The sequence below is a fragment of the Apaloderma vittatum genome, unplaced genomic scaffold, assembly GCF_000703405.1.
Source record: "Apaloderma vittatum isolate BGI_N311 unplaced genomic scaffold, ASM70340v1 scaffold7988, whole genome shotgun sequence".
In the NCBI taxonomy this organism is placed as follows: Eukaryota; Metazoa; Chordata; class Aves; order Trogoniformes; family Trogonidae; genus Apaloderma; species Apaloderma vittatum.
The window spans coordinates 77,562-93,521 of record NW_009730167.1 but is presented as its reverse complement, the minus strand read 5'-3'; the positions used below and the strand labels follow the sequence as shown (position 1 = coordinate 93,521).

The window sequence follows — 15,960 nt, the reverse complement described above, 5'->3', positions numbered from 1 at the left end:
AACTTGACTCCTAACATTCTGCAATTGTCTTGTAACTTCATCTTTACTAAATAGATCTGTAGTATCTTGTATGTCTATGGCACATTTGTTGCAGAAAGGAAGTGAGTTTACTTATTAAGGAATTACATTTTAATTCCTTAATCTAAGAAATGTCATTTTTAGTAAACTAACTAAACTTTTAAGTCCACTTGTTGACCAAAGATCAGAAGCCCAGGAGAAAAAATATGGGAAACGTGGAGTGAGATCCTCAGATTACAGTGCAGTGGCATTCAGGAGAACCGAAGTATCTTTTCCAGTTTCTTCCATCAAGAAAAATAATTGCAGTTACAATGCTAGAGTTGTATATAAGCTATGCAGTGTTACTAAAAATCCGTTCTGTGAAGCAGTAAGCAGTTGTTTCGATTAAAGCTGTTGCTGCAATTGGAGAGTTTGCTATGAAAATTGAAAGCTTTTTCTCTGCCCTCTTTGGAATTTTAAACAACATTTAATCCATTTAAAAAGTTGAAGAGGTTGGTGCTGTTCAGAGTGATGTCTTTTAAAAATATCAGAAAGTGAAAATTGACAACAGCAATTGGTAGGTTTTCTTACTATATGTTTCTAAAAAAAATGCTTCACAAAACCCAAGCCGCTTTTAATGCCTTCCATCTAGTTCAGTTGTTTTAAGTTGATATAGTTGGAGATATGTGCTTTTGCAAGTGAAATCCTGTTTTCAGTATTTCCTCTTGTTACTTCTGGTAAAGAGAATCCTGCTTCCTTAGCTGACAGAAAAGGGAAAGATCTGCAGAGGTCAGCTTTAGGAACACCACTTTCCAAACTGGCCTTTTAACAAGTGTATGGCCTAACACAGAGGACCCAGGACTTCAGTAATAGACGTTTAGAAAGTCTGTTTTTTCAGCATGAATTTCTGTATATAGTGAATGCATACATGTCGCTTTGTTCCCCTTACATAACACTTATGCTTACAACCTGTCAAGGTTAAAATAGTGATAAATCTAGTATCTTCTGTCAAGGATGCAAGAATATATGAGCATACATTATTTAAGAACATTGTCACAAAAATAAAATTGTTTTCATGTTCTCTGAAATCTAGTCTTGCATTCAGTAGCTAATTTAAGAATTCCCTGCGTCAGATCAACCAGGGAGCATTTCCAGCCCTTCTAGGGGGTGACTTTCATTATACTGGACAATAGAGTGTGCAGCTGCTGATCTGGTTTACAGAGAAGTGTTTCATCCCTTTGACAGTTCTTTAAGAGCAAGAACCACGATTCCTCGTCTTTAGAGGACTACCTTAAGCTCCCTCTAAACAAGACTGAGCCCGGTACATTCATTTCTTGAACTGTGGTTGTAGACTGAAGAAAGGGTCTGAACTAAGCTTGCAAATTGACATTTAAGCGCTGTGATCTTTTTTGATTGAACAGCCTGTGTGTAGCTCCTTGGAAAATGATGCTTAAGATGCTTAAAGATTGATGTATGTATTCCCAAGTTTGAACATTGTGATCTTATGAAAACTTTTGAAGAAAAGGTGTTGTGCTGTAGGAAAAAAAAAATATCTAAGTCTTCTCGTGTTGGCCTTGTGTTTTTAATAAACTCTTATGATCACAAAGGTTTGTTTATTTTTGAAAGAATTGCCTGAAAGATAATATATTTTTCATAGGTACGGCTTTGCTCATGTGACTGTACTAATTCTGTAATTACAAGAGTCTATTTGTACCACTGTTTTGTAGCTCAAATACCAAAGAATGCTGGAACGATTAGAGAAGGAGAACAAAGAATTAAGAAAATTGGTACTGCAGAGAGATGACAAGGGAATTCATCAGAGGAAGTTAAAGGTACTTATGTGTTACACGTCAGCATAGAAATATAATGGTGCTGTATTTTCCATGATGCTATTCTAAATTTTGTCAATTAATATATGAACTTTAACGTTTGTTATATTTATGCTATTTTTTTTACATGGTATGGCTTTTATACATTTTTTTCTTTTTTTTTTTTCTTCTTTCTTTTTTCACCAAACTGTATAACTTTTGGAAATTTGTGTTTGAGAGCACAAAGAAGCTACCAGGTCTAGCTAAATAGTTTACCTAAGTAAGTGGCAAGTGTGGATTGTGTTTTCTGATGTAGCTTTGCTGTGTTTGATGATAAATACACTTCCAACTCTTCTTACACACAAGGTGTGATATCTTTGTGCTTTATCACAGGTCTTACTGAGTTTCATAGGAATATAGTTACGGGGTCAGGAAACATCTTTTAATGGCCCCTATAAATCCAGAGATATTGAACTAAGTATGCTTTTTCTTTTGTCTTTCAACATCCCAAGCATTCTAAAAATGCACATTTTTCTGCCTCTTCTAATCAGTTACAGACCAATATGGATCTTCCTTTTTCCTCTAGGAACTGGAGGATAAGGAGCTCTTACTTATACATAATGAGATTGAGAGCACTGTATCCTTTTTAATGCTTACTGCTTCAGGCTGAAAATGTAAGCCTAGATGTTCAAAGGAAGAAACTCAGTTCAGTTCCTTAACTTGGAAACTGGGAAGTCTGAGCACTGCTGTTCTCTTGTCCTGTACATAAGAGGTCTCATTTTGTGGTATAGACAGTTTAGGTTTCAAGCTATCAGGAGATTTTACAGAATAACAGATGAAGTAGTCTGAAACCCAGTCTTTTCTTCTGTTAATTGGATGTGTGTTCTACCTTTTTTACAGAAATCCTTGATTGATATGTATTCTGAAGTACTTGATATCCTGTCTGATTATGATGCTAGTTACAACACTCAAGATCACCTGCCTCGAGTAAGTAGATAAAAAATTCAAGTTGTTTTTTGTTGAAACAACAGTCTTATACTCCAGAATAATCCAGAGCTACTGCTAGATTATTTTCTTGTAACTCCAGGGTTTTTGCTAGAGAGACTTGATGATCTTAAAGGTCTTTTCCAACTGAAATGATTCTATGATTCTATGACTCCACTTTAAGCAAGAAAATTTTGAGAGTAACTGATGTAACTGTTAAGTCTGTCTTAGCTCATAGATAAAACCCTATCTAGACACAGATATTGCTGCTGTGCTTAGTCTTTAATTTTAAATGGTCAGGGCACCCAGGCCTTCTCAGTGTTGTAAAATGGCTTTTGTGTCCCAGTGTGTACCGACAAAGTTGAGAAGGTAAGGTGCCCCGGCTAACTCTGCACAGAGTGCCTCTCCTGGAGTGGGCAGCAGGAGAAGGGTTTTGGCATCAGCCTGGCTGCTGCTACAGGGGAGAGCCAGGATTGCCTCCTGCGTGCACAACCACTTGGAGTGCTGGTGGCTTCTGCAGGAAGCCAGTACGATGGAGAAATGACAGCACCTACGTCAGAATTCAGCCTTCTCCAGGCACAATCAGCATCTACCAGCTGAGTAGTCTTCAGCGTTCCACGTGCTGAAAGGATTTTGTACAAGGAGAGAACAACTGCCTGCCATGGGAACAGCAAGCTCTTCCTTTCATTAGGTGACCTGGCAGGTTAGGCCCGTACAGTGCTTTGCTAAATGAGCAAACTGTGCTGTCTTAAGCATGAGTCGGGTTTTTTGCATGACTAAAAGTTAGTATTTCTTCCAGGATTTCTTATTTAAACCAATGCATTTATTGCCAAATGTAATACAGCCAGTGTGGGTAGAGGTTAACAGCTTTTTAGTCAGCTTGTGTCTGAGCTTCCTAAAACCCCTGCTGAAAGCCAATGGCTGTTGGTACTTTTGCTTAAGGTGGTGGTGGTTGGAGATCAAAGCGCAGGAAAAACTAGCGTGTTAGAAATGATTGCCCAAGCCCGCATATTCCCTCGAGGATCTGGGGAGATGATGACACGTTCCCCTGTTAAGGTAAGAAACATCATAATCTCTGAATCAGCATTTGCTGTATTGTTTTCCCTCTGATTATGCCGTTAATTGAAGTGTATGCAAACATTCATTCATAAAAGGGCCTCTAAGCAAGTGCGTTGTTGCAGTGACAAATTTCTGCAGGCCTGTTTAGGATTCATATGTGCCATCAGAGTAGTAATAGTTCCTACTATAAGTAGCCTGGTGCTAAATAAGCATTATATCCAGTTGTATATGTGCAGTGGGAAGTGTACATATGCTTTGTACTTCTCATGTTTCTCTGGGTTAGATTTACTATGCTTTCTCATATAAGGCTTTTACCATTTAGGTAACCCTCAGTGAAGGTCCTCACCATGTGGCCTTGTTCAAAGACAGCTCTCGGGAGTTTGATCTGACCAAGGAAGAGGATGTAAGTATAAAGAAATGACTGGAAGTGAATTTCACTTTTAATTCTCTGAAAAATTTTGTATCTTTGAGCTGTTAGCCCTTGTTTAGAGTGAAGTAGGTTTAGTGGGGCAAGGCATTATACTAGTTATTAAATTCTCTCTGGTACGGTTTTTGGCTGGGACTCAGAATGTAGGAGGAGCTCTTGTGCTAAAACGTTTTTTGGAGTATGAAGGGTTCTGTGGGTAAATCTGTCATTTAGCACCTCGTTTAGCAGACTTAGTTACTTAACATGCATTTGGGATAGTTAGCACATATAAACAGACCTCTTCATCCCTAAGTAAACTTTTTTACTTATGTTGGTGATCTTTTTCTATCGTGATTTTAAGGAGTTTTATATTTAATGTTTTACTTTTCTCAAAACAGCTTGCAGCTTTGAGAAATGAAATAGAAATCAGGATGAGAAATAGCGTGAAGGAAGGATGCACTGTTAGCACTGAGGTAAGACTTGTCTAATGACTAGTGGCAAATATCTATTCATGTATGTCTTTTGCAAGTATTCCTTAAATAGGAGACTCTGAAATCAGTTTGTGTGTACTTAATATTTTGCACTATACAAAGTGTATTTGGACTGTTAAAATCAGGTTTATATCACAGTTACATGCATATGAGGTCAGACTTCCTATTTAAAATGACAAGCTGATTTAAAGCATATGTGTGAGTAAATATGCATTTATGCATTTATTTGTGTGGTTTTGTATGTGATTATATCCAAAGTAGGTGTGTGTATAAAGCTTTAATTTAAATCTTACTTCACAGACCATCTCCTTAAGTGTGAAAGGTCCTGGTTTGCAGAGAATGGTATTGGTTGATTTACCTGGAGTCATTAGTGTGAGTATGCAATAAATAATAGAAGAAAAAAAATATTTTAGACGTGCAAGTGAGGTAGTGTTTATTAGCTGTTAGCTGTTGTTTTTCTTCTTTACATCTTTCTGTTTTCATTTTTCTTTTAAATATATGTCTCCATATACGTGTTAAAGACTGTGACATCAGGTATGGCTCCGGACACAAAGGAGACTATCTTTAGCATCAGCAAGGCCTACATGCAGAATCCGAATGCCATCATCCTTTGCATTCAAGGTAATAAGAGTGTAGATGGATATCCAACGGGCGGCTTTCTGTTATTCTGCTGTTACTCTGGGGACTCACGATTATTTTTTTTTTTCCCTTTTTGTGATAAATTGTATAGTGTACAAAGCTAACGTGCTATGGAATGCCTGTTTACAAATTAAGGCACTTTTGGTATCTATGGCAAAAAAAAAGACTTTGTTAAGTTTTTTTTATCATTAAAAAGATGGTGGTGATAACAAAATTGAAGATTTCTTCAGAAGCGGTTTTGGAGGCAACAGACCATGGTAGAATATAAAATTTTGAGCAAGGTGGTACTTGTTTAAAACTTAAACAACCACAAATATGATACTGGAAACAAATTTTCACTGTGTGTACTTGAATATAAGTGTAATTCAACTGTTTCTAAGTTGTAACATGAAACTTACTTGTTGCCTATTATAACCTCAGCACTGCACGTTAGATTATATAGTACCTAAAATATATCTTCTTTATTTTAGATGGATCAGTGGATGCAGAACGCAGTATTGTCACAGACTTAGTTAGCCAAATGGATCCCCAAGGAAGAAGGACAATTTTTGTGTTGACTAAAGTTGATCTTGCTGAGAAAAATGTGGCTAGCCCAAACAGGGTGAGTTGAAGCTATTTTTCTCGTACTGTGACAGCTAAAGTCACACACAGAAAAAATACGTGAGATGCTGTCAGAAATACCAGACCTCATGTAGCTGTTCTAGATGTTTTTCAGTGCTTATTTTTTTATTCAGTGTGATTTTTTGGGGGGGTTGTTTTGATCTCTCTTAGGCTCTGCTTTTAGTGATCAGCTACAGGACTTGGGTCACAGCTTGGCTACAGCTTGTTGTGATACTGGTTCCCTTCCTGGAGGTGACCTGAGCAAGTTCCATTTCTTGAGAAGACTAGGATTTTCTGGGATAGACTTTTTCACTTTATTTTGTGGTTTACTCTTTTATGCCTTATTTGATTTATGCCTTTTTTTTCCTAAGTATCAGTAGAACTCATAGTCCCGTGACAAACTGCTTCTTATAGTAGTCTGTGCATAGACACAGCTAGACCTGGCTTTAAAACTGTGCTGAAGGAAAGAATGTGTCTGTGCAAAGTTAACCATGTTTTTTTAATCCTTTATTTTCATAGATCCAGCAAATAATTGAAGGCAAACTCTTCCCAATGAAAGCTTTGGGTTATTTTGCAGTTGTTACTGGAAAAGGTAAAGAGAGCTCTGGCTCTGCTTATTTTTTCCTTGATAGCAGAGAAAACTGTCTAAATGGAACTGTTGCAGCACTCTTTTCTTTCTCCAGGAAACAGCAGTGAAAGCATTGAATCTATTAAGGAATATGAAGAGGAATTTTTTCAAAATTCAAAACTTTTAAAGTATGTTATTCATAATTCCTTTTACTAAAACAAGCCTGTGTTGGTAAATGCTAGCATCAGTTTTTCTTGTTGAATTTAAAAAAAGGGCTGCAGTGTGGAAACACTATTTGCAGTTTAATCTTCTTAAATTAACTATCTTGTTGAGGGGATGAAGTTAGCCTGGTTTCCTAACGCTTGCTGTAAGTTGATGGGGAGTGATGAAGTTGATTCCACTGCAGTTCTGAGCCTCTCCGCAGAGATTTCTGTCTCTCCACGGGCCGTAGAAGAGCCGCGTCACCAGCCTCGGTCTAGGTGCTTGCTACAGGTGGGAGGAGGGGATCCAGCCAAGGCAGGAGTTGTCGTGCCTCTGAATACCACCTGTGTCGGTGTGACAACGCTGCTGTATTCAAAGAGTTAGCTTGTGTGTTCTTCTGGAAGTTCATTGAGTAGAGCTGTGGTTTCACAGGCTTGGATCTCTCTGGAAAGTAAGCTGCACGGTCTTTGGGACTGAAGTACCTGCGCTGTGACCTCTAGAATTAAAATTTATTTGAGGTGGGGCTTTCTGGTTTTGGTTTTCTGGGTTGTTTTTTTCCCTTTGCTTTTGTGATTATCTGCATTGAATATTCTGGAGGCAAAGACTGGAATTTGGGTTAGGTCCACATTGACGTGTTATTCTCTGCTCTAAAAAGCGAAGCTTTATTCTTGTGAGGAGAAAATGGGGGGCAGAAGGCATGAGTATGCTTACAAGGATTTCCTCTAGCTCTCTTTCTCTGCAGGACATGTATGCTGAAGGCGCACCAGGTAACAACAAAGAACTTAAGTCTTGCTGTGTCAGATTGCTTTTGGAAAATGGTGAGAGAGTCTGTGGAGCAGCAAGCAGACGCTTTTAAAGGTAAACATCTTTACAAAAAACAAGTGAAATAGCAACTTGGTGTTAAACAGTTCTTCCACATACATATAATACTGTTTTGCCAGCATGTTTGGACAAATGTGTTTTATGTTTTTGTAATCACCATTTCTTATGAATTGGTAATTGCCCTAGTTAATCTTTTCAAAAGTGCATAGAAAAGTAATTCATGATAGGAAGAACCCAGTGAAAGTTGTAAATAAGTATGAAGGAAAAACTTCAGGATTTTTTTGGGGAGGCAAAACACAGTCCTTTCACCAGATTCAGATGTTTAAAATGGCTTCATATATAAAGATACCATCTGATCAGCCAGGGCGACACTGGCGTGAGTGGCTCTTTTTCCACTATGTTTTTTCAATGTATGAATCCTGCAGTTTGCAGACAGAATATCTGAGCATAGACGGCAAAAAGCTTACTCATTCACAGAGGCACTTCAAGTTCTTGGAGGGTTTGTCATAAGCAAGATTTTAGCAATTTCAGTTACTGCTGAAGTTCTAAGATAGTCATGAAGTAAATACAGACAATTAAAATTAAGGTCTTGTTCCTGATTTTTGCAGCCACCCGTTTCAATCTGGAGACTGAATGGAAGAACAATTACCCCCGGCTGCGAGAGCTTGACAGGGTAAGTTACACAATTGCTTCAATTTTTGTGCTACAAAGCATTGAAGATTATGGATTAAAATTTATGCCATTTAATCACATTTGTAAAGGACTTTTTTAAAGTTAAAGTACTGACATTTTAAAATATGAGGACAGTGTAAGTTATTTTAGGGAAAGGAAATACTGAGCTCTTTTATGAAATGATGTGTCTCTAAACTGTGTAAGGACGCTTAGTAAGTCCTTCACTCTTGCAGTACACAGTTAACTGACCTGACTTGCCCACAGGAATAGGTCAGTGTTTCTTTGTGATCATGACAGAACTGGTAAAGAGAAGTTACATTCCCTGGTCTTTCAGATAGACAGATTAACAAAACAATTATGATCCCACTGTCTAATTTTTTTATAGAGATCCTGAATATTGAAATGCCATGCCTGGCCAGAGGCATGCAGGAGATGGGTGGGGAGATATAGAGTAGGCCAGGGTAGCTTATGACAAGCTACAAGACATTGGCCTGAATGTGACTAGATGGTATCATTTTAGGCTTAAAGGCTGTAAGAAAAATGTTTTGGTTTGGGTTTTTTTTTTACTTTTTGTATGAAAACGTGATGAAGCTATACTTCAAACCTTACATTTCCTATTTTTCATTTTGCGCAGAATGAACTGTTTGAAAAAGCAAAGAATGAAATTCTTGATGAAGTCATAAGTTTGACTCAGGTCACACCAAAGCACTGGTATGGTAATTTCTTTATATTTTCCCTTTTTTTTTTTTTCTTATTAACTAGCAAAAGTTTGCCTTTAAAATACAAATAAGAAACTTTTTTCTTAGGACAGTATGTTATTATTGTCCTTTGTCCCTGTCAAAGTAGTCTATGTTTGTTTGTTATTCTGAATCAGAGAATAATTGTATGATCCCTTGACAAAAATTATATGATATCAATTTCCGTTTTGTTCTGGTTTTATACAGTATAATGAACAGTAGATTTTCCTCAAAAATGAAAAGAACAGTCATAGTAAATATGTTTTCTGATGTTCATTTGAAGTATGAATCAGTAATTCCTCTTAACCTGATGTTTGGGGAATATCGTTGTGCATATCAATATAGTATATATGACTCTGGAAAGAAGGAATTTTGTATCTCTGTGAACCAGAGATTTGAAGTTGAAAGATTATGTAATTCCTGGCTGTCAAAAAGCTGATCTGGATGTTCGAGAAGTTCATCCTGCACATGGATCTCCTTGGTAGCCTCAACCCAATAGCACCATACTACAGTGCCCTGCTTCTTTGTAAGGCAGATACCGCTGTGAGAGAGCACTTAGCCCGAGTGTTTTAGCACTGTGGCATCACTGCACAGGAAGGGCACTGCAGATGTGGGCTGAGAGAACAGCCAGCATAAAGGATTTCTTTGATGACAGCTTGTACTACAGCTGAGAAGCACAAAAAAAGATTTCTATAATGCCTTTGCCTTCAGTGACCTGAACTGTTACTTGATTGTGGATTCAAAATCAAGATAAAATGTCTGACTCTTAGTGACGTTAGAGTAACTCTAGGCTTGTGGATGTGTTCAGATAAAGTATTGTCAGCAGTGTGTTAGTCTGAAGTTATGTTCTAGTCCAAGCATAATGCAGGTTTGCCCTGTTGGTGTTTGCTGCTGTTGCTGTGTAATAGATGCTGAAGTACCCTGGCCCATGCCCAGTCTGCTGCGGTTTGTGCTGTGCAATGAGTGGGTGCATTTCTTTGCATTTCTTCTGAAAGTTAAAGTCTAGTGGTAGTTAAAATCTAGTTTTATAGCATTTAATGAGCTATAAAGTAGAACTGGAAACTGAAGTAATGAAAAAATGCTTCTATTAGCCATTATATGGAGCCTAAAGCCAGCAGTACATTTGATGAATGCAAATGTTTATATCCTGTTAAGATTTCCATTCTTTCCAATTAAATTTGATTGGATTAAGCAGAGTAAACGTATATTTTTATTCACACATCAGAAAAGAAGGAATGAGATTGCATTTCTTAATTGGAGGACTGCCTTGCTTCTACAGTGGGTCTGTAGGTGGTAAAATCCATAACAGATAATTTCCAGCACTCCCTGTAAGTGAAATTAACTTGCTATGTCCCCAGTTATTTTAATGGTGATCAAGAATGATCAATAATTGATCCTTATTTGAACGCTATCCAGATCATCCTATTCTGAGGAATGCTTTTTGGGGAGCTTTTTAAGGAATACATATTTTAGTACTGGCAATATTTATTTTTATTTGTAGTGAATTCTCCTAACATTCAAATGCTTGAGTTCGTCCTCATTTTGTGTAAATACTTTTACTGTCCTAAATATGCCAGAGATCTGTTGCAACAGTGGAAAAACTAATGGTGCTCATCCCTATTTAATACTGATGTCAGAAGGACAGCTTCAGCACTTTTAAATATCAAAAACAGTTGCTTTAAACACCAAAGAGAATTTTTTGGTTACACCATTGTTGAAATAAAGGGACAAGTGATATTTATGAGAAGTTTTTCTCCACAAATGGCCCAGTTAGAGATGGGACATTATCAGGAGTGAGGCTTGTGTCCTGAACTTCAGCTCATTTGCAAGAGGGATTTGAATGAATGTAATAGTCTTGTTGGGAAGCCGCTTTAGCCTGCTGAGCTAGCTTAAAGTTAACCTGCAAGAAACCCACAACCTGTGCTGGAGACTGTGGCAGGAGCATAAGGAGCGTGACTGCTTCTGTGGGTACCAGCTGCTTGTTCCAGTGGCTCAGCTGACTTGTCTCACTGCAGCTGCAATGTTTCCTAAGTAAGTGTATTGTCATTTCAAAGGTTAAAGTTAGATTGTTTCCATTGTTACACTTTATAAATAGGAGAGTGGTGCTTAGTTTTATAGTGACGTGAGGCACGTTTGTAAATTAATGTCAATATACACTTCAGTAAAACGTTGGACTTCTTAACTTGCTTCATTGTTTGTCAGATATGGGAACAATTAATGAATATCCCAGATGGAAAACTACAGCATGTTCCAACTTGTTTGTTGGAATAGGAGATAAACAAAACCCACATGCTTTTTTGGGAGTGTGGACTTCTTGTCAAATCATTTCAATGCTTTACAGCCTGCCCCCTTGTTGTTTCCCCAGCTGCCATGCATATGCACCCATGGCTCTGCTGGGTTGTGCTCCTATAATTAAAGGCTGCAGGGAACTGCTGTGCAGTGCAGTGGCAGCCCTAGGAGTCGTAGAAGCCAACTTCTGAAGCTGTCCTTGCTGCTGAAAACACTGGGTACTTGTGTCCTTAGTTCCAAGCAGATTCTGGTTGAAGTTGTGTCCTAATGTTAGGAAGTAATACCTCTGTTCTGTGGTCTTGTTTTCTCAGTGTTTCTAACAAGTTGAATGCATACCTGTCAGACACTTCTGTATTGGAAGCCATCCTCTGTGTTACAACTTTCATTTTAGGGAGGAGATTCTTCAGAAAACTTTGTGGGAGAGGGTATCTACTCATGTGATTGAAAACATATACCTTCCAGCAGCACAGACTATGAACTCGGGGACATTTAACACCACAGTGGACATCAAACTGAAGCAGTGGACTGACAAACAGCTGCCTAATAAAGCAGTGGAGGTGAGAATTTAGTTCTTTAAAAAAATTTCCTATAGTAATCTCTGCAAAGCCTGTTGAAATGGAAGTATAGCTCCAGAGAAGTAAGGTGATGAAGGGCTGACTGCAGTTCTTCTAACCAGCTTACATGTTAGAAAAGACTGCAAGATCTTGATGTTGAGAACCACCTGCAGCAGGACCTCTGTGCTTTGCTCTTCAGGTGAATTTTTCCTAGTGATGACCAAAAACTGCTGCTTTTAAAACGTGAAGTCCTTCAAGCTGGATATATTTATATTAATAAGTCTATACAAGTGTAACAGGATTTGACTTGCTACAACATATTGAACCCAAGTTTAGTATTGACTTTACTAGTAGTTAAGCAAAGGAGAAGGCAGCAAAGGAGAAGTCAGCGACTTAGTCTTACCCTTGTTTTCAGAAAGTACACACACTGTCATACTTACAAGAGTTGTCATAAACGTTCCATTACCAGCTGGTGCGTGGGCCGGAGCTCCCTTTCAGTCAGTGTTGTTTGCTAACTTTCTAGGTGGCATGGGAGACTTTGCAAGAGGAATTTTCCCGTTTTATGACAGAACAGAAAGGAAAAGAGCATGATGATATCTTCGATAAGCTGAAACAAGCTGTCAAAGAAGAAAGTATTAAACGACACAAATGGAATGAGAGAGCGGAGGATAGCCTGGTATAATGTAGTGGGTTTTTTTACATTGTTGACTTAAGTGCCGTTGCAGTCTTTTTAACAAAGTTGCATACTCAGTATTTTTGCATTCTTTGACTGTAATCATGAAGTGATAGGGAGGTGTGTCCATCTCTGCTTTTCTATATAATGTTTTAATTCAATGATTCTCAATTAATTTTATTACCTTTTGTTAATTATTGCCCTAAATAACATCTAATAAAATTTTGTGGTTGCTTCAGGAAAGTCCTTCATAATCCACTGGCTCCCCAGGGATAGCCTTGTGAGAATTATTCAGCATCAGCTCATTTGTCCTGTTAACTGTAGCCACATAAAATAACAGCATTTCATTACCATCTTTATAGGTTTGTGTAATCTGGAGGGATTTCATATTGCTGACTTGCTGTATTTTTTCCAGTATTTATGCTAAGCTATTAAAGAGAGTCAAAATAAAAGCACAAGAAAACATTTTTGACAGTGCTTTGAAAAGGTGCCTCGACTAAATCCCATGTGCCCAATGCATGCTGGTTTTATAGACACCAAAAAAATAAGAGAATGTCAGACAGCTTTTCTTACTAACTCTTGAAAAATGATTTATCGTATGCTAAACCAATGTCCTGTATTGCAGCGAGTGATTCAGCACAACGCCTTAGAAGATCGGTCAATATCTGATAAACAGCAGTGGGATGCGGCAATTCATTTCATGGAAGAGACGCTCCAAAGCCGTCTCAAAGACAGTGAGTTGTGTGCTATGTCCCACTCTTGGGTGCTTTTTCATTGGGGCCAGTTTCTAGATCTAGTTCATTTCACTGCACCACAAGCTTTTGTATCGGCACAACTGAGATAGTGGTGACGGTTTAAAATGGTACCGATACCGACAGCAATTCTTGGCAAGACACAGCCTCAAAAGTTAGTGCTCTTGCAGTGAGGCAACTGGAAGTAGTAGAGTCAAAAAATGGTACAAACACACTTATAGAAGAATAGGAGAAGTTCAGGAAAAGTGTCTGGGGTTATCAAACACAATTTGTTTCGATGCAAATTGCAACAAGGTAAGATTTTTATTTTTTTTTTAAATGACTGACTTGGAATCTGGAGGTCTGACTCCCTGAAGTAACTATCAGCTGGCAGTCTTTTTTTAAGTTTGATAAAAGACATCAGCTGTTGCCTTTAGTAAAAGACATCTGACTGAATCAATATCTTCACCCCAGGTGACAACAGCACCACAAAGTCACTCGCTTACTCCTCCCCCCTGACCCTGGTGGCACAGGGAGAAAAATCAGTACCAAGTAAAAGTCGTGGGTTGAAATAAGAACAGTTTAATAGTTAAAATATAAATAAAATAATAGTAACACAATTGTAACAAACAAGAAGGTAACAAAAAGAGAGAGAAAGAAAACCCAAGAGAAGACAAGTGATGCCCAGTGCAGTTGCTCACCACTCACTGACTGATGCCTGAGCCACGATCTGCCCCTCCTGGCCAAGTGCCCCCAGTTTATGTACTGGGCATCACATCCTGGGGCATGGAGTATCACTTTGGCCAGTTTGGGTCAGCTGTCTCCTCTCTCAGCTTCTTGTGCCCCTCCAGCCTTCTCACCGGCAGGGTGTGAGAAGCTGAAAAGTCCTTGACTTGGTACTGGCACTACTTGTCAACAGCTAAAAGCACCAGTGTGTTATCAGCGTTGTTCTCACACTGAATCCAAAGTACAGCACTGTACCAGCTACCAGGAAGGAAATTAACTCTATCCCAGCCAAAACCAGGACACTCAGTATGACGTGTCTTATGTTCTTAGATGAAAAATGTCCATTCTTGATCTTGTACCTAATTGTAGAACTATGAATTTGGCTGGTTATATATATTTTGAGTGATATTGTTTCTGGTTTTTAGCGGAATCTGTTATTGAAGATATGGTGGGTCCAGACTGGAAAAAAAGATGGTTATACTGGATAGGCCGCACCAAGGAACAGGTAAAAGGAAAAAAAACCCCACAACACAAAACAAACAAAAAAACCCCAAAGATTTTTTAGCTTATTACCCTTATAAAACTTTGGTTATTACTCAGTAAATTTTTGTAGATACCAATCCTCCTCACGCTATTTAGATGATTGCAGAAAAAGTATTTTGAATACTTTACAGTTACTTTTACTATTCATTGTTTTAAATGCCACACTGCAGAGGATTCCCTATGCTTTTTTCTTTTCTCAGACACATAGTGTTTTGTAAACTGTTTTCTGTTATTCAGCTGAATCACATCTTTACTATCATGCCATTGACCTGAACATTGAAGTCCTTCCAGTAGAAGGAAATTGACAAAACCAGTGCGGAAACTGGGCTATTCTCTTCTATGCTTTCCGAGTGTGCCTTTTAAGCAGAAGCCATGTGCAATTTCCTATCAGGCTTCATTTGGATTAAATGAGTATGTGATGGCATTATCACTAGCATTCTAGTCACAGACGTATCTTCTGATTGACCATTTTCATCATAACCTCTCTTCTCGTTTGCTCACAGCTTTTGGAATTTTCTTTTGAATCTTCTATTTAGTGCCCAGATGTGATGGGCTTTTTATGTTACTTTTTCTAGATATTTCTCAAAGCGAATCATACTTTAAAGAAGTAAGTAGAGTTTAAAAGAATATGGTAGAAAGTAGTTGTTTCAGAGGAAGGAGTTTTACAATCAACTGTATGCAGCCAGGTACGGGAGAAGGGCAGTGCCTTCAACATATCTTACTTGAATTTAATGAGCAGCAACTTAAGGTATGAATCCATGGCGAGTTCCTGCTCGCTACTGGGCAAAAATCACAATTCTCATCAGTGTCACAGGTGATACATGAATGTGAACCCTGCTAGCACATGTTCGTGAAGGTGAAAGGAGACTTACACCTGTGAATATTTTATTTCCACCTTTCTCTGTCTTCTGCATTCCTGTGCATAATGAAAAGATCTGAAAACTTAACACTGAATTATCCTATTAAAAATAGTATATTCAAGATGTCTTTGCACAAATACCGTGTTGAGTCATTTAAATGTAATAATTAATAGCGTCTGTTTCCTATTCTGGCTTATTAAGAAGGTAGACTTTATTGTGGACGTGCTGATGATATCTGAGTCTGTAATAATTAATTCTAACTAATCATTCTAATCCTAGAATATTCGTAATGAAACAAAAAATGAACTTGAGAAATTAATCAAATGCAATGAAGAACATGCAGCTTATCTGGCAAATGATGAAGTGACGACTGTCAGAAAGAATCTTGAAGCAAGGGGAATAACAGTGGACCCATGTCTGGTAAGATGCAGAACTGTAACAAAACATATGGAAGCCTGCTGTGAGACTAGTTAAATATTCTTTCTAGATAGCATACAAAAGACTGTGTCTAAATACTGAAGTTGTAATCCAGATGTTTCCAAATGAATGACTAAAGAACTGCTTGCACGCAATTCACACTCTTCTGTTGGCTGTAAGACA

General features: G+C 38.1%; 1 protein-coding gene across 2 annotated transcripts in view; it reads left to right on the top strand.

Moving 5' to 3' along the window:
• OPA1 (optic atrophy 1 (autosomal dominant)) overlaps positions 1 to 15,960 on the top strand; it is a 52,409-nt gene that overhangs the window by 14,968 nt on the left and 21,481 nt on the right. For both annotated transcript variants that reach the window (XM_009874685.1, XM_009874684.1), the window contains 18 exons: positions 1,725 to 1,829; positions 2,706 to 2,792; positions 3,732 to 3,845; positions 4,171 to 4,251; positions 4,653 to 4,727; positions 5,046 to 5,117; positions 5,267 to 5,366; positions 5,855 to 5,985; positions 6,504 to 6,576; positions 6,668 to 6,740; positions 7,496 to 7,611; positions 8,184 to 8,248; positions 8,882 to 8,958; positions 11,665 to 11,830; positions 12,351 to 12,503; positions 13,126 to 13,234; positions 14,383 to 14,462; positions 15,640 to 15,780. In XM_009874685.1, coding sequence (XP_009872987.1) covers positions 1,725 to 1,829; positions 2,706 to 2,792; positions 3,732 to 3,845; positions 4,171 to 4,251; positions 4,653 to 4,727; positions 5,046 to 5,117; positions 5,267 to 5,366; positions 5,855 to 5,985; positions 6,504 to 6,576; positions 6,668 to 6,740; positions 7,496 to 7,611; positions 8,184 to 8,248; positions 8,882 to 8,958; positions 11,665 to 11,830; positions 12,351 to 12,503; positions 13,126 to 13,234; positions 14,383 to 14,462; positions 15,640 to 15,780 — 1,818 coding nt within the window. The remainder of the gene's footprint in view (positions 1 to 1,724; positions 1,830 to 2,705; positions 2,793 to 3,731; positions 3,846 to 4,170; positions 4,252 to 4,652; positions 4,728 to 5,045; positions 5,118 to 5,266; positions 5,367 to 5,854; positions 5,986 to 6,503; positions 6,577 to 6,667; positions 6,741 to 7,495; positions 7,612 to 8,183; positions 8,249 to 8,881; positions 8,959 to 11,664; positions 11,831 to 12,350; positions 12,504 to 13,125; positions 13,235 to 14,382; positions 14,463 to 15,639; positions 15,781 to 15,960) is intronic.